Below are 23248 nucleotides of genomic sequence, written 5' to 3' on the forward strand. Positions count from 1 at the left end.
ACAGTGCCAGAGCAATTAACTTTTTTTTTTTTTTACATTTTCTGATGAATATGAATAGCGGAGTAAGAGGGTGATTAAAACACATGAATTGCACAATTTGCCATTTGGAAGAAATCACAATCTCAAAACAGTTTGGTCTTGGAATTTGTTTACATGGGGAAAAAAAATGGTTCTCTTCTTGCTGTCATCTTCCCTAAACAGGTTTTAAAGTTTCTTTTAAAAGGGAGGAAAAACAGGTGATGCCCCCCCACCCTCAGTAACACTATTTATGCCAAATCTGTGAAAACCCTCACAAAATCCTCAGGCCTTGTGCAATTGCTCTTAACTATAACCCTCAAGGCAAGGTGGTGGTGCTCGAGTTAGCCAGTCTCCCTGGAGATAACTCTAGCTGTAGTCTATGGCTGCAGTCCTCTGTATGACAGGGAACTCTACACAATCCACCCAACAAACCTACAGTTCCTGTAAAGAGTGTTATGCTTAACGAAAGGATATGGTCAAAAATGCACCTCCCCATCTTCAGCTTAATCTTACAATTAAGGCTGCTGGTAAGAAGCACTTTTTTTTTTTTTGCTTGTGTCAAAACTGTAGTGGGTTTTCCTAGAGCTAATTCAAACACAACATCGGTCACACTAAAGTTATTAAATGCTTCTTTGTGGGAGTTTTTCAGTGTAGATTTGCAATCTTGTATGAAAAGTACAATGAAAGAATATCAGGAGGATGCAAAAAAATGGGAAATAGTGAATGTTCAAATAAATGATTTTCTACTTGGTTTTGAACCTGGGGGCTTTTCAAAGGATACAGCAGTTACATTTATTCATCTAGTTAAGTTCTAATGTTAACTGTTATTATTCTCACTAATACTATTACTTCCTCCTCTTTCTCCTCACTTTGCAAAGGTGTTCCTTTCTCCTTTTTCTCCCTTTAGTTTGATCAGAATGATTATTAAGAAATGGACAATTTTCTCTGCCTTTGATGGAAACAAAAAACAATAATTGCTTTAGTCAATATTTTTAAATGAACACAGCAAGATAGTTCATTAAGCAATAAATTCCCAGTTATGAATCCTTTTTTCAATAATAATTAAAATGGATAATATTTGCAGTAGATTGTTGCCTGAAAGGAGTGGCAGTGCTTTGCATAGATAAACTACTTATTGCCAGTAGTAGTACTGCAATTTTATGGGAGGTGGGTCTAATTAGAGCTGAAACCAATTTGTCCTTTCTTTTCAAATTAGTGGTTGTTCTTTCCTTAGGTCAGATGCTTGGTGAATTTTCATTTGCCCCATTGAATAGTATCTATTATAGAATCCATTTTCTCCCTGTGATGTAGAGCAGTACCTGTCCCATCAACCCTGTCTACCCTGGAGTATACTACAATGAAATGCTGATTGAGAATGCAAATGTTGATCATTCTGTTGGTTCCTGGATTTTATTTGGGATATTGGTTGCTTGACAATGAAACTATAGTTCTAGGATCCTTCCCACAGAGAGGTAGGGAAAAGTCCAACTGAGCAAACTTCTGGAATGGTGCTCATGTACTTTCTTCCCTCGCCTTTCAGGGATCCTTTCTACAAGGCAGTTGACAATAGTGGGAGGGAAGAAAATTGCATAGGACTTTTGAGGAAGATCAAGACTGCCCATGCTTTCTTTCAAAAGTTTAAATCTGAGGAGAAAGTATCCTTTCAAAATGTACTCTAGATAAAGCACTGCAACTCAATGTGTTAAGTAGTTTTTTTAAAAATAACTACTAATACCTCCCATTATTTCTGGCTTTTCTTCACAGCACCAAGGGAAAATTGGTGTTAAATTTAATGTTGGAACAGATGATATCGCAATTGAAGAAGTCAACGCAATCATTAATGATGGGAAATACCATATAGTACGTTTTACAAGAAGTGGTGGTAATGCCACATTACAGGTGGACAACTGGCCAGTTATAGAACGCTACCCAGCAGGTGAGAATGTATATACAATCTGATGGATTTGTGGAATTATGGGGACTTAAAGATTTTTTTTCTTGCATAGGTATGTAGGATCTTTGCTTCTTCAAGACATCTAATTGTTTTTTTCTGCCATTAAAAAAGTGTTTTATCAACTATAAAAACAGCAATTTCTGAGTAAAGTGAAAGACACAGACTGTCTTTTATTACATTGGACAGATTAATAAAACCAAGGCATGAAGATGACAGAATTCTTTGAAACCAAGTTTTAAATAACAATAACAAAGTATTAATGTATTTATGTACTTAGAGAATACAAAGGCTTTGACAAAAGTAGCTTAATATGTTGAAAAACACGTTTTTTTAAAAAAATCTGGAATTAATTTGGAAAACATAGTACTTATTTTATAAACTACTATTATGCAGAAATTGTGAATTAGCAAAATATATTAAAGCATTAATTTAAAGAAAAATGGGATTAATTTTGTGAACATTTGCTAGTTGTGGTTTACCAGCTGCTTATTTTAAGCAGTCTCATCAAAACCTGTCTAACATATGGTTTGTTCTCAAAGAAATGATTTTTTGTTTCTCATTAGATGAGCTGTGCTTTGATCTCAGCAGATCATAGATTATACTAAGTATTGTTAATTGGCCAAGCCAAGCAAACAGTCCTGTGACTTGCACAAAACCATAAACTTGTACACTGAATCATGTGAAAAATGATATGGCTGCAATATAGTAAATTGGATAAATAGGAATCTTAGGAGAAATAGATAAAAAAGTATGCACAGATATTTATATAGTCTTTAAAATAACAACGCTGATGCAAAAACAAAGTAAAGCAAACTGAGTGAGATAAAATATGATGGATTCATACAGCCATTTCCATAATCCTTTTTACAATCAGGATGCTCTGCTGTCAGAGATTTTCATGGGATGAAACTAAAGTTCTCTTTCAACATTTTATAGAATAGGGATCATGATATGTGGTCTTGCAGCCCAGTTTGAGCTTACTGACTTCCTTTCATATCTGATAGAGTGTGTGCAAAGGAGTGGTTGCTCCTTCACCTGTCTTCTATACTTTGAGACCAATTAGCAAGTTCAGGAGTCTTTCTGGTACTAATGTCAGCCTCCAGTTAATAAGCTGTGATTCTCTGAGCTGGCGAGTGGCAAGAATGGAGCCTTGTAGACTTTTGTGGTTCTCCAGTATATAGAATAAAAACAATGGGACTTATGCTAATCTTTAAAATCAGCATCTGAGCCCCAATTTTTGGTTTGCTGGTATAGGTTGAGAGTTTAGGGAGCCATTATCCAGGGAACCATTTCTTCTGTCACTCTGTATCTTTAGAATACCCTTTTGTGAAAAGTGCATATTCCTTACCATAATCTGCTGGCTGACCTTCAGGAGGATTTAGAGAATATATTCTTGACTACACTTCCTTAATTTTAGTGTCTATGGATTCACCTAAAATTTTATCTCTTGCTGCTGGTTTGTTTATTATCTTGTTTGTTATTTTAATTTCTCATACACTGAATGCAATTTGGGGGAGGGGGGCTGAGCTTTTTAAAATTAAACTGTCATTCTGCTTTGTCACCTTGATAACCTTGATTGACCAGACTGTCGCTGGACAGAGCGCTGCTGGTTGCAACTCACTTTCCATTCTTCTCGAATCCTGGCTTTTCTTCTCCAGGTTCGGCCGAAGTCCTTCCCATCTCTTTCAAGGTCAGCTGATAGGTCTTTTTAATTCTCTTGGATACCATTCAGCAACTGCTGTTGCCCAACGGCCATCTGACATGCATGCGACGTGTCCTGCCCAGCGTAGCTTCCGTTTTCGATATTCGACAATGACATCATTTATTCCGCTTCATGTTCTAATCTGGCTGCTTGGGATGTGGTCTCAGAGAGAAACTTTCAGCATTGATCTTTCCATAGCCCTTACTACTCTTGAAAGCTCTTCCTCTTCTGCCTTTGTTAGCGACCACGTTTCACTTCCATACAGCACCACTGATAAGACAGTTGAATTAAAAAGATTAGCATGCAGTTTTCCATCAATGTTCTCATTCTGTAAGACTTCCCTAATGGAGTTGTATCTAGCCCATCCAGCTGTCTTTCTTCTGACGAGTTCTTTTCTTTGATTGTTGTTCATTTTGATTAGCTGTCCCAGATAGACATAGTGGTCAACCTCTTCGATAAGTTCGTTCTGAAGCCTCATTTGGAAATTTGGAAGTTTCCTGTCTGCATATATTTTGTTTTAGTGTGATTCATCTTTAGACCCACATTTCTGCTTTCCGTGTCAAGTTGTCGAAGCATTTTTTGCAACTTTCGAGCATCCTTTGCAATCTGTACAACATCATCTGCAAATCTGAGATGGTTTATCTTCTCTCCGTTTATATCAATGCCATCTTCCCATTTCATTTTGTGCATGATATTTTCCAAACAAGCGTTGAAAAGTTTAGGTGAGATTGTATCATCTTGCTTTATACCTTTCTCCACTGGTATTCATATTTCAGTTTCAAGAGAGAGTAATATTTGTGAAGCTGTTGGTATTTGCTTCTTTGAGCAGTGCGATGTAGTTGGAGTTGATTCCTTGTTCACTGATTGCTTGCATTACTGCATTGACTTCAACACTGTCAAATGCTTTTTCATAATCCACAAATGCAATTGCAAGTAGAAATGTATATTCTCTTGACCGTTCGATGAGCTGAGTAAGAGTGAATATATGATCAGTAGTACTGTACTTGCTTCTGAAGCCGGCCTGCTCTCACAGCTGTTGCTTGTCTAAAGTTCTTGTAAGACGGTTTGTAATCACTTTTGTGAATAGCTTATAGACAGTCGATAATAAGCAAATCAGCCTATAATTTTTGAGATCTTTGCAATCTCCCTTCTTGTACAGTAGGACTGTAGTAGACTCCTTCCAGCAGTCAGGAATTTTTTGCATCTCTACGTACCTGGTGAAGTGCTCTGCCAGTGCTTTCCATAGTTCATGACCTCCAGCCCTCAGTATTTCCATTGTTATACCATCTTTTCCTGGAGCTTTCCCCAATGTCATCTGATGGATGGTGTGCCGAACTTCACTTATTAGAACGGGCGGTATATGCTCAGTCATGGCGGTCAATGGCAGCATTGGAATGTCCAAATGGGATGCAAACAAGGTCCGTGTAGAATTCTTTGTAGATTTGCTCAACGTCTTGCTTTCCCGTCTTTAATGCTGCTATTGTTGTTTTACACAGTGCTATTTCCCGTTTGCACTTTCTGATGCTTCACTTAATTGCTGTCTCAAGAAGTTTCTGCTCTCGGAATTTCTCCAGATCTTCTTTCAGTTTCCTCCATATTAATTTGCAGAGGAGAGAGTATTCAATGTTATTCCAAGCAGTTCTAGCCATCTGTCTTCCTTTTGAAGAAGCATTTTGGTCTCTTCCGAAATTCTTCCTTTTGCCTCCTTTGGCTTCATCATTCTTGCTTCTTTAGTGCATTACATCAACTTCTCAATAAAGTTGTTATAGTTTTCCTTACGATTTTCTACCATGTTCCAGTTCATCTTTGAAATGCTTTCCTTCAGGACATTTTTGTCAAGAGATTTTGGTAACCGCTTTTGATTTGCAAATCATAGGATTTTCTTCTCGATCTTTTCATCAAAAATTAGTCTTGCCCTTAGCATCTGGTTGTCACTGCCTTTATTTAATGAAGGCACTACAGTGACATCTTTCAGCAATCTTCTTTTGTCGATCAGAATGTAGTCAATTTCATTCTTCTTCCTTGCATTTGGAGTGATCCAGGTCCATCGTCTTTTAATACTCTTCTTAAACCAGGTGTTGCCAACATATAGTTTGCTGGTTTCCACCATTGTTGCATGCTTTTCACCTCTTTTGTTCCTTTCACTGGATCCATACTTCCCAATAATTTTTTCCCCTACAGCTTGTTTTCTGATTATCGCGTTGAAGTCACCAATCACCGTTGTATATGTCATTTTCTGAGACAGAGCGTTTGAGAGAATAAAAGCTATCTGCTTCATCATCATCACTCTGACTTGTTGGTGCATATACCTGAATGACCTTGAGTGTGCTGCTGGGACTTAGTTTAATAAGAAGAAATCTGATCCTCGCTGATGAAGTATTACACGATAGGATTTTCGAAGACCATTCCTTGCTAACAATGAAACCGATTCCTCCAGTTGTTCGTGGGCTGTCTCCTTTACCAAATCTTACTGTGCTTCCATCTTTCCAGGTTGCTTCTAACTCTTTCCTCCATCACGTTTCACACAAACTGAGGATGTCGCACCTCAATTTGGCTTTTTCTTCCATGAGATGGTTTAGATTATCATCTTTCGCTAATGTTCGACAGTTTTAGGTACATAGCGAGAGGGCCATGGTCGATTGGGATGGTGGCCTGCCTCCCAAGATTCTTAGCAGCCTCTGGTCGATCGAGCTCTGGTTGATTGAGATCTTAGCATGGTTCAAGGGACTTGTGGGGAACTGAGGCCCATTTTCACGAGTTGTTTTAGCCATAGATTTGAGTCACCCACTGGCTAGGCTGTCACTGACCTGTGTGCCTCCTCAACTTAGCTAGCCATGACCTAAAGGGTAAAACCCTTTGGCCAACAGCCTGATGTCTTTATGGCTTGGTAGAACCTGCTGGAGAATACACTCTGCCGTACTTCACTGTCAGACAGCCAGGGTCACTGCTGCACCACTATGAGGTACCCCTTGCAAAGGTAGGTCTTTGCAACATTCTACTTTGTAGTGATTTCTGATGTCCAAGAGCAAGTTTGAAGTCTATAGAACAATAAAATCCTCTATGCTACAGAATCCTTAGGCTAGTAGATACTATTTCCAAAATATAAATTCAAATAATGTATAACCTTGAGATAAAACTAGTATTCATTCATTTGGATTTAACACTGAGTCAGTTCCTTTATTCTTCTCCTCCCCCAGAAAAAGAAAACTCTAGAAACTTTTCATAAAATGTTAAATGAGTGTTTGCAGTCTTTCTGTTGATTTTAATAGTTCCTTGTACATTACAGCAGGGCCTAATTAAAGCCATAGTTTCAGTCATAACTCAGAATCCCCCTGTGCATTTTTTTGCTTGGCTCAGGCCAGTTGTTCTCAATCTTTAATTTTCTTTGAGCTTTTATCGGTATCATGATGGTGCCTTTGTTTGTGACAGAATAGCAAAAGTTGGTGGTTTGTTTTTTTGTTTTGTTTTTCCACTTTGTCTTGATTTAACTTTGTCATTATAACACCTGTTTTTGTTTTTGTGTTTCTTGTCTAATCTATAAGCAACATTTTGCATCTTTCCAAATATCCCCAGAGCACTCCCAGAGTGAGCCAGGCCAATATTTTTTGTCCATTTTGGAGTGGTTTGTCTGTGTGTGCAAGCTGTGGCTTGCATATGGCACTGATGATTATGCAGTCTATACTAGGTGCCTTTAAATGACACAGAAAATGAGAGTCTTAAATCTTGCCAGTTGCATTATATCCCTGCTGTTATCTATTCATCCTCTCCCTCCCCAAACTCCTCATAGCCAACTTCATGGCCAACTCTTCCAAGGACTGTTGAGGCTCTTTGACACATTTGTCAATGATTCTCTTGCCTTTTTATCTGCATTGCTGCTACCAGCACAAAATGTGGGGTTGATTCTCACAAGGGCAAATCCCTATTTCTGGATTATCCTTAGCTGAAGGAATGGTTATTGTTCCATTAGGGCAAGACTGCAGAGAGAAAGCAGCTTTCCAGCTTTGGATCAGTGGATGAAGCCAATTCTGCTTTATCTCCTCTCAAAATCAGAGACAGATTTCCAGGCAAGCTATGTTCTGCTACAACTGACTCTTTTTACAGGGCTCTTTGAAAATACAGCAAAATGTAGTGCGGTACTATTTCACACCCTGAGCAATCAACTGAGGAACTCAGAGCTTAAATCAGGCTTCCCCAACCTGGGCTCCCTTGTCATTTTTTCTGTCTTTGACTGCCATTGACTCCAGCAAGCTTTTTTATGTATATAATAAAACTTTATTAAGTTTCAACTCCAGCAAGCTTGACTAGTGGTCAGGAATAATGGGAGTTGTAGTTAAATCCTCTGGTGAATCCAGGTTAGAGAAACCAATCGAAGTGAAGCAGAAGACTAGCAGAACACATCCACGAACACCAACTGGCAGTCAGAAGACACGATGAGAATTCCTTAATCTCACAACACATGAACAGACTCAGCCATACTTTCAGCTGGGAAACGGTGAGCATCCTAAACCAAGCCAAATCCAAAAACGCCACGGAATTCCTGGAAGCTTGGCACTCAGACAAAGCAGCCATCAACAGACACATAGAAGTAAACAACATTTACATACCATTCAATAGAGCCAGTTCTGCTAACCAGAGCCAGCTTTGTTACAGAGCCTACCGATTCCTTTGCTCCATCAACTGGCCCTCAGTTGAATCATCTTGTTCCAGGTAGGCCAAAGTTATTCAGCCTATCATTATCTGGTGCAATATTTTAATTTTTTTATAGTAATTACAATTACTATAGTTACAATTAAAAAGATAAAAACTAATACAAAAGAAAAAAATAGGAAGTGCAAAAATGAAAAAATAGAAAAGAAAGAAAAATAAGAATATTTATTTATTAATCACACACACACACACACAGAGTATATATATGAAAAAGAAAATAAATATGTGAAGAAATGACTTCCCATCACAACAAGTATAAACTTAGTAACTTATCACCTTCTCTTAAAATACAACAAATGCTCTCTTCTTCCCATAACCCATCTCTTATCTATAAACAAATCCTTAAAGCCTCATCACCTTTTCATATAGATAAGAGAAATTTTGATTTAATATTGTCTGAAAGCTGAATCTCACCTTCATTGTAGCTTCTTTGGGTGAAAAAGAAAATTCAGGAGGAAATACAGCACCCCTGTTTTCAGGAATTTTATATACTGTGTGTGTGTGTGCATTCATTCATTCATTCATTCATTCATTCTAGCGTTTCACCTTTATGGTGCAGTAAAGCTAAGGAAAGCCATTTTGGCCCAGCTCTATATTTTGACAATTTGGACCAAGTAATTGGCAATCGTTTCCTACCTTACCTGGCTATCCCACCAACTGTTAAAGTGATACAAAGCCAGCCATCATTTCAGAACTTGTTCAGATCTTTTAATCTTCTTTGACTTTGGAGCCTTTTTTCTTCTTTACCAAGCTATAACAGATTCATAATCTCTTCTTATCAATGGTTTTAATAGTATTTCTCAAGTCTGTATTTTGTTTGCTTGTTTTAATTTGACAGACAGATATTCTTAATTCAGGAGGTTTTCTTTTGTATATCTGTGAGCTTTCTATTCTGCCTTTTTCATCTTTAAAACTTTAGTAAGGAGCAAAGTCTTATCATTGCTTCAATTTTATAATTACAGGTATCTTTTAATGAACTGTGTGGTGTATTTAGTAATATTTCATTGACAGTTTCAGCATCATTTAGTAAACTGACACAGTGCTTCTTGCTTTTAAGAAGCTCGAACATGTCATATGAGCTGTGTTCTGAGAGCTTATATAAAGTATTAGAAGATTTAGACTTGTAAAGATAGTAAATACAACACCGAAATAATGTTATCAAACTTCAAAGGATCTTTAAGCAGTTTTCAATGTTTGAGAGGACACAGAGATAGTATTATAATATTTCACTTTGTATTTGAACTGCAGATTGCAGGATTAGTCTCCGATGGGATTTCCTGTGATGGGAACAAGAGATAAAGTGATGCAGCTATTTTTATTTTTCAAAACAAAAGTACACATTGTTAGAAATCAAGCCTGTAGCACATTTAGAATTGCTGATCTGAGACACAGAACAATTATTTAAACTATCTAGTTTTGAGTAAAGGTGAGAACTGAACAAACACCTGAGAGGGTGAAGCTTTGTTACATCAAGAGCTCAGAATCTTTCAGAAATATATTTTGTCAGGCCCAGCCCTAGAACGACAAAGCATCAGTCCGGCCAAACTTCAGTTCTTTATTTGCTAACGCCGTATAGATGGAATCTTGCCAGACTAAAGTTACTCTACCTAACCTAAGGGGAAATAACCTGGGAGAGCTCTAGGGTGGGGCTATTCTGAACCTCTTGGTTTTCCCACAACTGCCCCCTGGACTAGGGGTTTCCTCTTATCTTTTCCCCCTTCTTGAAATGTGCTCCCTCCTTCCTGAGAACCAGCGGCACTGCCCAAATCCACCACAATTTGACCTTCCATAAATACTTCCAGGTCAGGCTTCCTTCCTTGGATTTAAATTTATTTATGCAATTTAAATCAACTTATATAGCCACCAAATTCACAAATTCTGACTCTGGGCAGCGAACATAAGATTAAAACCACAAAAGCAAGAAAGAAAAATAGTAATAATTGTAACAGCGCAACAATCCAACCCAGTTTGTACAACCACATATTAAAAAAAAAAAACATTGACTGGCTCACTTCCAGAACCCATGCTTGAGGGAACATCCAAGTCTTTAAAGGCTTATGAAATGCCAGCTAAGTTGGGGCCAAGCAAACCTCAGGAAGTATAATGTTCCAAAATTCAGGCACACCTTCTGGGTCCCACCAGATAAAACTGTTTAATAGATGAGACCCAACGTAAGGGACGTGGTGGCGCTGCAGGTTTAACCTCTGAGCTGCTGAGCTTGCTGATCAGAAGGTCGGCGGCTCGAATCCACGTGATGGGGTGAGCTCCCATTGCTACTCCCAGCTCCTGCCAACCTAGCAGTTCAAAAACATGCAAATGTGAGTAGATTAATAGGTACCGCTTTGGCGGGCAGGTAACGGCGTTCCGTGTAGTCATGCTGGCCACATGACCACGGAAGTGTCTACGGACAAACGCCGGCTCTTCGGCTTTGAAACGGAGATGAGCACCGCCCCCTAGAGTCGGACACGACTGGACTTAATGTCAAGGGAAACCTTTACCTTTAACGTATGCCCACCCGCTGAATCTGGTAGGAAGGGTAGAAACATTTGGAGAAAGGTGGTCCTGCAAATAACTTGCTCCCATGCTATGAAGGGCTTTATAGGTGGTAACCAGCATCTTGAGTTGCACCCAAAAGTCTACTGGGAGCCAGTGCAGTTCAGAGAGCAGTGGTGTAACATGAGTGCATTGAGAGGCACCCATAACTGCCTATGCCATTGCATTCTGGACCAGTTGTAGCTTCCAAGTGGCCTTCAAGTACAGCATCATGTAGAGCACATTGCAGTAGTTTACTTGGGAGGGCGCTAAAGCATAAGTGACCCTGAGTAGTGCCTCCCTTCCAGGAAATGGTACAGTTGGTACACAAGACAGATCTGTGCAAAGGCCCTCTTGGCCATGGCTGCAACCTATTCCTTAAAAGGAGCTGTGAGTCCAGGGGGATCCCCGAGTTCTGCACAGTTTTATATGGGGCAGTGCAATCCCATCAAGAACTAAAGATGGAAAATCCCATATCCAGGAGTGGAGCATGAAACCCAGAATCATTCAGTCTTTTTAGAGGTGTCTTGAAGCCTATTCTTCCCCATCTAAATCCCACCCTACAGTCTCCAAGCACCAAGAGAGAAACTCAGCAGCATCACTTGGTTGGCCCAGGATAGAAATATATAATTGAGTATCATCAGCATACTAATGGTGCTGCTTAACTCCAGGATGGCAGATGACTTCAGCAGCTTCATGTAGTGTTAAGCAGGAGCGGGGAGAACAGAGCCTTGAAAAGCCCCACAGGAAAACTTCTATCAACACTAACTGGAACTGGCCCTGGCCCTAGAGGAAGGAGGAGAACAACTGCAACACTGTGCCCTCCACACCTCATCCCCAAAACTAGTCCAGAAGAATACCTTGATCAATGTTATCAAAAGCTGCTGAGAGATCATGGAGAGCAAGGATGAACACACCACTCTCATCCCAATTAAATACTGTTGTTTTAACTATGTTTTTTATGGACTGTTGTAAGCTGCCTAGAGTCATCGTATCAGATAGATGGCCATATAAGTCCTATAAATAAATAAAATAAATAAATCCCAGTCCTGGTCATCGAACAAATGTGATCAATGTCATCTTAGTCCCATACCTGAAACTTAACTGGTAGTGTCCAAATAATCCAGTTCCTCCAGGGGTCTCTAAAGCAGGAATGTGGGTGGGGCAAGAGGCTCAGAAGAGTCCCCCCCCCCCAGTTTCTTGGGCTGTAAAGGAAACAAGGAGAGAGATGTACTTTCAGACTTGCAAGATTCTGTTAATGTAACCTTACAATAAAGTAGAATTAGCTCATTTGGCTGTTTCCTGTCTGGTCTATGTCAGAAGGCTGACATCAATCTTGCAAATCTGAAAGTACATCTCTCCCCCCGTCTCCTTTACAGCCCAAGAAACTAGGGAGGGTCCTTTTTAATCTCTTGCCCCTCCCTCATTCCTGCTGTGGGCTAAGTTGCCTTTTATCTGACCATTCCCTTGGCTGTGTCTCTTCACTCTGTCTCCCAAGGTCATTCCCACATACCATTACAAATTGTGATTTAATCCAGACCCACAGCTGCTCTCTCAGTCCAAGTGGTGACTAAGGCTTCAGTCAAACCATGCACCAGGCCTTTAGGAACAACCCCAAGTTCCCTCTGAAACTCAGTTGGGAACTCCATCAGGTACCTAAGGCAGGACAACTGAATAGGTCCAGCCTCCTGGTGGTGGGGAACAACATCAAAGCAACCAGAAGGTGATCACTTCTGCCCCAAGACAAAGACCAGATCCGACGTGTAACCATTGCTATGTGTTGGTCTTTCATTGACCTGGGTCAGGTCCATAGTTGCCATGATGGCCATTAACTCCTGACCCATATCAGAATCCACACTCAAGGAAGTTAGGTTGAAGTGCCCCAGGACCATAAGTCTGTCACCTTGTCCATGGAGTTGAGCATCCCCAGCAGGGAAGTTGCTATACCACAAGAGAACTGGTACAGCAGCAACAATCTGAACTGATCCCTAGAGCCCAACTTTACAGACTATAGGTGCCCTGGAGTCTTGATTGGCACCACTTCTGAAACCCAGGTGGGCACATTTCCAAGAAGGCAACTCTTCTGCCATGCCCATCCAGGTTTCAATAATACATACCGTATTAATCTTCTCATCTGCAATTAAGTCTTTCATACTTTTATTTATGCATTTTGAATACTGCTTTTCCTAAACTTATATTTTTGTACTATTTTCCCAAATGTACATGGTTTTAATAAACTTTTTGACCAATGGTTGCATTGCCAAATTCAAACAAATATATATTCCAAAGTGTAACTTGATTTTGATCCCCTGTTAATCTGGTAACTGTAAATTATACATCCCATCTGCACATTCCAGCTTTGATTGCCTAGAAGCTAGATCTGGTTTTCATTTTGAGGAAAAGTAACATGAAGAATATTAAACAGTTATGGTAGATATATATCTGGGCCTGTGTATACCCACATGCAACCTAAAGAATCCCAAAGATGAGTAGTTGATAGTCTTTCCTGTTGCATGATAGTCAGCCAAAAGAATATTGGTGACTTAGTTAGCACTGTAAATTATTAAATCACTTCTGTTCCAGCACTGCATGATAAATGTGTTTAATACTCTTTGCAAATGAAGACAAGCATTCATCCTGCCCTTTTATATAGTGTAGTTTCTTTTTTAAAGTTTAAATGGCCAAATCCTCAATGTCATTTCTAGGCAGCTTGCTAGTAGGTAATGAACAGAAAGCAGAGTAAGTAGTAAGTTGTTAGCATATATTTGGCCCCCTGGCATGATTCTTCTAAGTACCAATATACCTGCCTCCCTTGGTACTCACCGAGCCATCTGTCCCACTTGATTTAATTTTAATTATATTCCTTACTAGTTTATCCTTTGATAAATACTTTGTGACTAGCCATCATGGCAGACATTTTATGTGAAAGTCCACAAGATGCTTTTAAAATTCCCCAGAGACTAGAAGGCTCTGACCTAACCTCTCTCCGGTGTACGCACAGTGCCATTTTTATGATACCTTTCATCTGCATTTAAAAAAAAAAGTCTGTTTGCTTCCATTGATCCTTAATTAAATTTAGAAATCAACTTTTCATGTATTCAGTGAATGCATGAGGGGAGGAAAAGGATGCATCGGCTATCTTTGCTAATGATATTCTGGAATCTTTACCTTTTTAATTTTCAAATTTATAATGTAAATAGTGCCTCTCTGATGGAGCACATGGGCCGTCCCATTACTCTGAAAATATTTCTGGGTGATAGATATGTGCTTGTGCCTGTACTCATTTATTTTTACATGTTAGTAATCCAATGCACAATCAGTTTGCTGCAACAAATAAATATGAGCCCAGGACTTTATGGCTCCTTTTATGATTCTTGTACTTCTATTTATCTGCATAGAACGTCTCCTAACAAAAATTGAACCATAGCTCAAAATACAATGAGTGCAGAATTGTCTTTTATAATAAACTTCCCTAAATAATAAGAAAAACTTTATATGCACTCAGTTCTGAGAAGTTGTTGTTTTCACTTTAGTTATTGGTTGGTTTTGTGTCTTACTGAAAAACATTTTTAGTTTTCTGAAAATTGATTATTTAATTGGACAAACTTTGACTATATTGTATCTCTTTCTGGTTGTTTCTTGTTAACAATAATATCTTGTTTGTTGTTCTGATTCTTTTACCTTTCCCAGACCCTAAGTTTACTTTGTCTCAACCTTCAACTTGGGATTCTTTTGTAATAGTCATCTATTCCTTCTCCCCCTTCTTTTCTCCTGGCAATTCTCCCATCTCGCTTTTGGAAAGATTAAATGAGGCTTCACTGTTGTCGAGACCCCATCTATCTGTTGAAGATCAGCATCTTAAAGTGGGTCCACCCCCATCTTGTGCTAACTTAGACATCCGAACTGCAGCCCCAGAAAAATGTAGGAACTCATATAGAGCAGCCGTTGGCTCTTTTTAGCAGACTCCTCTATTTGAAAGGCTGTCCAATGCAAATCTAGTTTCAAAATAACTCTTATGAAGGTTAACTGGTGGCCTTGAAGTTGCTAGTTATGAGTTAGTATCCGGACAATAAACTGAGCAGGAAACCACATTATTCCCTACTTGAATAAGAAGCAGTGGATTTCTGTTTGAAGATTTCCAAACTTACATCAATACAATCCTGTTTTATTCTCTTGGTTGGTGATATATAAATTGCCATCCTGGCTTCCTAAGAGGCTTTGCCCTTTTGACAATTAAAATAATAATTAAAATAATTGTTGCTTCGGGACAAATCTAGAAGGTTTTAGAGCCTGGAGTTCAAAGTAAGCTGGTCATCAGGTTTTGGCTGAGGTAGGCAAGAGTAGCTGAAACAAGGCAAGGTACCTCTGTCATTCCTTTAGATGGTGAACAGAGAAAAGACCTTTTTATACATCTATACCCACTCCCAGTTCTGGAATGGTTTTCCCAAGCAGCATGCCTAGCGCCTATCTGCCACATTTTAGATGCCAAGACCACCACCACCACCACCATCTTATAAATTATGACATACATGTTTTTTAAAAAAACTTGCAACTGCTTAACTCACTATCCCATTTTTATGTCCTTAGGATTAGGATTTTTTAAAAAGTGCTGTTTTATTGTATATTCTTGCTTTGGACTTCCAGTATGAACTGCCCTGAGTTATATTGGCTGACTGTGAAGTGTTTGTTTTATAGTATATACTGTGTGTTTTAATCTTTGTCAGCTGCCCTGAGTTGCACTTGTGAGATGGGTAGCTACAGAAATATATTTAAATGTCTGTCTGTCTCTCTCAATATTTATCACATGCTCTAGATCAGTTGGGCTCAGGGCAGGATATAACCCAGAAAACCATTTTTGAGAATCAAAAACACCCCAAACCACCAACCTCCACAGAGATTATGTCAGGCCCTTACTGGCTTCTCAGGGTACATGGTGTGTGTCAGCTGAAGAGCAGTAGCACTGATTCTGAACATTGCACAGCTGGTCCTGAACCACAGCAGAAATTAGCCAGCCCAGGACCATGCCCGGAATATCACCAATACAGTCTCTTCAGTTTTGCCCCAGATTTCTTGTTTGTGTTGTTTTGGTGTCATCCTGGATGCTGGCAAAAATATTCTCATAAGCTTTTCTGTCAGCCTGCTTTCCTCTTCTGTGTCATTTTGGTGATGTATTTTGTTTCCATTAAGTCCTCAAGCAGCCCTGAGGTTGCTCAGAGTCTTCCAAAAGGCCACATAAATGTGCTGCTGACTTAAGCCTTTGAGCCAGACAATTTGCTGTTCCCAATATGAAACAAACAAAATTAATGTCTGGGTAACTGCATTGATTTTTGAGATCTCTCTGGGCCACAAGGTGGGTCTCTCTCTCTCTCTCTCTCTCTCACACACACACACACACTTTCTCTGTGTTTTAATAACATAAAATAAAATAACTGGTCACATTTGTCTCTGGCAATATCTGTTTGCTAACACTGTGAATTGTGACAGTACAATAGAACTTCATGTCTTCAGGACAAAAGTTTCTATTTAGCTAACTAATTCAGAAAGAGTCACTATAATTCATACTGGAAATGGAAAAAGTGACATTCTTGTCTGGCCTAGATAAAAAATTTGAGAGGCACAACCTAAATAATTCAGGTAGCTGAGAAGATATTAATCTCTTTCTTATACCTACTCACATTGTAAAAAGAGTCTTTTTTTTCCAGCCTGACTGCTGGGCACTTTATGTTTGCATTTTATTTATGGCTTGGGAAAGTTGGCCTGCCCCCACATACTTTTGAGAAAAAAAAATCCACCTTTGCTGTATCCACTTCTGTTCCCAGTCCTATTGAATGCCAGAATTTATAACCTAGCTGTAACAGCCACATCTTCACAAATTGATGCATAATTATGCTTTTGTAATCAAAACTACTTTTCAGGAAAAAAATTACTTCTGATATTAGAAATGAACAAAAGCAGAAGCAACTTTAAGCGGACCTTGCAATAAAATTTTGCAATGTGGAAAGTTTTAGATATTAGCCATTCTATTCTTCTCCATCAATTTAATAATTGAAATGGAATAAAATTCACAAAGGAAGAAAACAACAACACACTCCCCTTCTTGGACATCCTCATCAGTAGAGGAAATGATGGCAAGCTAGAAACACAAGTCTACCAGAGAGCTACCCACACTAATAAGTGCTCCATTACCAAAGTAACAATCCAACCTCCCACAAGAGGAGCTGCATAAGAACATTATTCAGATGAGCACTTACACACTGCAGCGACCCAGAACACCAGAAAAAGGAAACAGATCATCTGTACAGCATCTTCCAGCAAAATGGATACCCCCCACCAATTTTATCAAAAAGTGCCTGACCACCCAACCCACTACAACCCAACCAACAGAAGCTATGAAAAGGATAACACCGCCATACATCAGAAACCTCTCAGAAACGACTAACAGACTGTTACAACCACATGGCATCAGCGTAGCATATAAACCGACTAAAACTCTTCAAAACATCCTAAGTAACCCAAAAGACCCAGTAGCCCAAGAAGAAAAAACAGGAGTTATCACAACATACAGTGCAAAGACTGTAGCAGCCACTATGTCAGACAGACAGGCAGAAGACTAGCAGAGCGCATCCACAAACACCAACTAGCAGTCAGAAGACACAATGAGAATTCTTAATCTCACAACACATGGACAGACTTAACCATAGTTTCAACTGGGAAACTGTGAGCATCCTAAACCAAGCCAAATCCAAAAATGCCAGAGAATTCCTGGAAGCCTGGCACTCAGACAAAGCAGCCATCAACAGACACATAGAGGTAAACAACATTTACCTACCATTCAGAAGAGACAATAGAAAAGCCAAAAGACCAGTAGTGTCCTAACAGCCAGGAACCATGCTGAGACAAGGAATAGGTCTCTAGTGTTTTATTACTGCTACATAACAGAGAATCCTAACAAACTGAAGAAGTGTGGGAAAAACCCAGACATATAAACCCCAAAGACTAAGGTGGGCCCGATCTGTGTCTCTTTGAATGGCCACCTAATTCCTCAGTACTATGCATGCACTTTACAGCCTGGATGGGAGCCCCCTGCTCACCATCCTCACTCATGACAAGTACACTCCCTTGCCAGCAATCAACACCCAGATATGCAAAAATCAACACTAGGATTAACACCAGATGAACCATCCAACAGCACAATACACCCTAATCAAGGAACTATTAACTCAGTCAATCAACCAAGCAGCAAACAAAGCCCAATCAAGGAACTCCCAAGATGAGAACAACACCTCCACCAACACAAGCTGGACAAACCATGGTACTGAAAAGTTGACCATACTTTTACCTAGTGACTCAGATTTGATCATCCACTTGCTTAATTTTTATGGTATTTTTAATTGTAAAGTGTGAGAAAGTATTTTCTGTAGAATGTACTAAAGACCTGTTTGGAACATTTATGTTTGACATTTCCAGGAAAAAAGTGTCTTGTTCTAGAGAAGGTAGAATAATAAATAAAAACCACCCAGAGTCCCTCTTTTGGGGGAGATGGGCGGTAATTAAATTTGAATAATAAATAAAATAAATAATCTTGGCAAAGCAGCAATGTAGTGTGTCTTACCTTTCCAGAAGCAACCTATACAAGACTTCTGTGAACCCTTTCTGATTTAATTCAATTCATTTTTAAACCCAAAGATGCTACCTTTCTGAACCTGGTATCCTATGGATGTACTTGAAGTACAGTCCTAAGCATTATCAGCTGCATGGTTGTGCTAGCTGGGAAGTCTTGAAAATCAGGGGGTCCTAGCACATCTGGAATAGGAACTCAGCAAAAATGCATTATTATTTTTTTCTGAAACTTCAAAATAAGCAGACAAGAAGATGGGAGATTTGTTAACATCAAAAAGAAAGAAAATCACTTCAGTCTTCCCAAAATCTTTAATGGCAGAACAAATAGTTTGCATTATTACAGTTTTGATATTTGGTTCATTCCAACAGTATTGGCAAAAACATTCATGGAAAACATTCCACCAGAGCATGTGACGGACTTATGCAGTTGCCTTATAAGAAGTTAGGCCATTAAGCATCTACATTACAATTGTCTGTACTGACCGTATTGCCTCTAGTGTGTAAACTGTACAGACTGTCAGGGCCTCTAGTCTGTCAGGGCCTCTAGTATGTAAACTGTACAGACATTTACTAAAGATTTGAAAGGTGGAATCTTAAGCATACAAAGGAGATGTTCTAACTCTGATCTGTGAACCTTTCTCTAAGATCCTGCGCATTACTCAAGTGTTTGTTACAGTTTTTATTTAGCCTCCTTTGTTTTGGAGGGATTTCCCTTTCTCTACTGAGGAGAGAAATCAGGAGGCAGAACAATCCATCAATGTACATGGATTCTAGGTTTCCTGTTTAGGTTCAGGTGTATAACTGATTCCAATACAAATGATGGCAGTTGGTCATACAGGACTTAGGGCAAAGGTGCAGCCTTTCTCTCAGTGGCTGTATATTCCTTTGGAATTATTTATCTAAAGTTCAGTGGCATTGAAGGCACAGATCAGCAGAACAAAATCCAAAATCAGGACTGTCCTTTTTTAGGCTAGTTATTCTAGGTGTTCCTATCATTTGCAGGCCATGGACAGATGTGCAGAAGTAGAGCTGGGAGAATACAAAGTGTGGGAAAATTAATGAGGTGAAAAACGTTCAGTTGTTGGATTCCAGAAGAAATGTTTTTGGTCTCATCATCAGCCCTAGCCAGTCAGTGCTCTACACATCACTCCTCTGTTAAAAACCTTGCCTAGAACAAAAGTTACATCTGGATTGAATACATTGAGGCACTAGAATAATGACCCCAGAATTCTAAAAATGGATTTCAATATTGCATAAGAGAATAAAGGCAGTTAGGACAATTGCATTTCTTATCATAGGACAAACACAGAGGAACAGAGAGACTAGGAATCAAAGGCCATAAGCAGCATGATGCTTGCTGCCTTTCCATCACATTTTAAGCATTACTCTGAAGGATTAAGCTAGTGTTCTTGGATTCATAGAGGTCTAGCTAAGTGCTTTGCTCTTTGCTCAATATCTCTTCTAACACTGCATCAGAACTGGCTGTGAATATTTTACCCTTAGCCTCTTTTGACTATTGATCTGGATGCTGCACAGTTCCTTTTTGGGGTACAATATTTCATGCTGGTGTGACTTTGAGCATATGTCTTTCCAAAAAGTAAAATGGGAGGACTATCTTTCTCGTTACCTTTCCTTCTATTGATCTGTTGCCAGTAACTTCATTTGGAGTTTTGTCTAGGAATCAATGATGGGATGCAGACCATTCTGCAAATCCTATTGGTTATTAAACTGTGGAACTCATTAATATTATATTGCGAACCTTGCACCATTTAGCTTTAAAGGCAGTCATTTCAAAGCTGGCTATTTGTCTTCTACTTGATTATACTTAGCAGCAAGGACTTTTGGAATGAAGCAGCTTTTATTTTGCTAATATCTAAGGAGTACAATGAACCCCTATTTTAATAAATCATTCACTTTGCTCACATGGATATGTGCTAATGAAGCCACCTGAAACCTGTGAAGCTGCTATAGTGCAATACAGTATCTTCATGCAATTTCTGGTGTTTGAGACTATTGTGAGAAAGGTCAAGTAGTTTCCATAGAGAAAGTGGATTTACAAATTGTGTTAGCAGAATTGTTTTCTTTGAAAGGTAATTTATTCCTCTTTAAAATTTGTTAAGTATAAAAAGGAGTTGCAGCTTTTGTTCTGGATAATGGGGTCTGCAGTCATAAATGGTTTTCTTAAGAGAGAAAAAGAAAAGCAGCTCAATGTCAGTTTTGTTAGTCTGTATTGAAAAAAAAAAGATGGAACAGAAATGAAAAATAAAATGAATAAAAAAAACAGCTAGCCTTGGTATTAAACAATTGAGGGAGATTGTCTAGAGCAGTGTTTTTGCTCCATTAGTGTGCTATGTTCTGCCCAGGAAAAGATAGGATGAAACAGAGAGGAAACACACTATATGCATGTGTTGATGTGAATGCATATTCTTTAGATAGTATTTACAGCATACCGTGGATACCTCTTTCACTTGTTACAGGAGAAAATTAGGGGTAGGCCATAGATGAAAAAAGAATATTGTTCTATTAGAAAATGCATATGTTAATACTAAACATAGGAATATTAGTTAATGCCTACATTAGTAAAACGTACAAGAATGTCATGCATATTATTTGATTCATTCTATTCATAAAGAATAGAAATAAAATAAGAAAGAGCTGTTAAAACTGAGTAGCTTGCGAATATAGAGATGTTTACCGATTGAAGATGTTTACTAACAAAGCTGAAGGTGAGAGATGCTGGAAAAACAAAGAAGTCCCAGAGAAGCCTAATTGATATACATGATTTAAGGTTCAGCTTGACAGACGTAGGGGAAAATGAGATTTAACAGAGGCAGGAGAGTTATTGAAACAAAGAAAATTATGAAAATAAAATGCAACATTCTTAATCCCTGTGAGGAGTTGCTTTGGAAGGGAGAAACCCTTATTCTACATCATGGCAGGGTTCTCTGTGGATATGCATTGTATTTGGTATGTTCGCCCCCTTGAGTTATTTATAAAAATAATAAAGGTGGGATAGAAAATAAATAAAATGAATAGCAGGGAATTGGATAGTAAAGAGAGAACAGAGCAAGTTACAAGTAGGAGTTTGAAAAAACTAATTCACTGAAGGCTAAAAAATTGTTTCTTGAAAAAAACCATAGATTTGGGTTTGAAAAAAAATCAGAAGTATTAGGTATATAATTAAAACAGTAGCAAGGCTAAGTGGCTTAATAATAGCCAACTGGACTGTGATTTCAACTGTGAGAAATTTAATAACACCCCCCCCCAATGAACATTGGACATATAGCACATCTATCCATCATTCTCTGGAGATCTGTCAGTAAAAGCAGTTCTCTTGAGAACAACAATCAACCAAATTAGGGAAGATAATTAAGAAAGATGCCAAATGTAAGAACTTCCAGATACCTTTCATAGTAATATGTATCTGGCGATAGGGAAGCTTCTTTGATAAGGGATGAACCTTATTCTTGGTATTAATTTCTTTTCACTTAACAGTGTATGTGGAAAGTACTATTCTCTCTGATTAGAAATGAGATTTGTCAGTCACACCTTTCTTCTCCCTTTCACATCTCCCCACTCTGATATGTACCACACATAGCATAGATGGGCAACTTGCAGGCCTCACATAGACCTCAGTGGTCAGTTTTCCTATCCATTGCCATCATTGTTAACCTACTGCTATGATAAACTAAAATGATTAACAGGGCCACTATGGCAGCTGCCACCCATATGGATGTTCCTCTAAGAATGGCTACTAACAATGTCTCAGTGTGAGTGGTCCTGTAGCAGTGACATTTTAAGAGGATCCTGGCAGTACTACAGGGTGTAATGCTAAGAAGTGTAAACAGTTTGCCCTCTGCTGTTGGCAGTGGGGGATAAAACAGCTGAACCTCATATGTAGGGTATGTGAATTGTCAGTATAGGTGTGTAAGCTGTATTTGAATGTCATGTGTGCACGGTGTGAATTATGAGTATGTGTGCGTGTACAAACAGAAGTAACACATATGTATACTCATAGCATATAGGCAGCATCAACAAAATGGTTGCCCACTGATATATGATATATTGAGAGATGAAAACAAAATAATGGTTGCTCTTATGCAGACAGTCTGATTTTTTGCATCCACTTTGAAGTACCATATTATTCACAACACTTTTTGAAGGTCCTGAAGTGGCTCTTATTGCTTCAGAAGGAATTACTCAGTCCAGAAAATCATAGAAACTCTCCACAGTGGCTTGATTCTGTTTCAGATCTGGCCATGTCTGATGCATGTTTGTGGCATCTATAGTGTGTCTATAGCCTATATGTATTTCTTGGTGAAAGTAAGGACATACTACTACAGCATATCTGTGGACCCAAGTCAACATGAGCAGCCAGAAGAAAAGGAAAGAGCCAGCTCTTCATTTTCTATTGAAATGTGGAACAATCAACAACCTGGTTAGAAGCCATTGCTTTCTAAGAATTTTCTTTGCCACACTGATGGTGAGGCAGGATATAAATTTAATAATATTTCAAATGAATTGGCATTCATACATCAGTTACTGTAAACATTGTAATTTCCAACTATCCCCATATGGCTGTGATGTGGTTGCATAGCAAGTTGCTCAATGGGCAAGCAAGGTGTTCAAGTGATGTTTATCTCATTGAGCATTTCTAATTCAGAGTTCCTGTTGCTTTGCTTTGTCAAAAGTATTTTTAAAAATCCTGAATGTAC

At 38.8% G+C, this 23248-nt stretch overlaps 1 protein-coding gene across 10 annotated transcripts in view; it reads left to right on the forward strand.

Moving 5' to 3' along the window:
- Positions 1 to 23248, forward strand: part of NRXN1 (neurexin 1) — a 1050871-nt gene that overhangs the window by 883375 nt on the left and 144248 nt on the right. For all 10 annotated transcript variants that reach the window (XM_063301563.1, XM_063301572.1, XM_063301615.1 and 7 more), the window contains one exon: positions 1783 to 1954. In XM_063301563.1, the coding sequence (XP_063157633.1) occupies positions 1783 to 1954 (172 nt within the window). The remainder of the gene's footprint in view (positions 1 to 1782; positions 1955 to 23248) is intronic.

Source organism: Candoia aspera, chromosome 1, assembly GCF_035149785.1.
Source record: "Candoia aspera isolate rCanAsp1 chromosome 1, rCanAsp1.hap2, whole genome shotgun sequence".
In the NCBI taxonomy this organism is placed as follows: Eukaryota; Metazoa; Chordata; class Lepidosauria; order Squamata; family Boidae; genus Candoia; species Candoia aspera.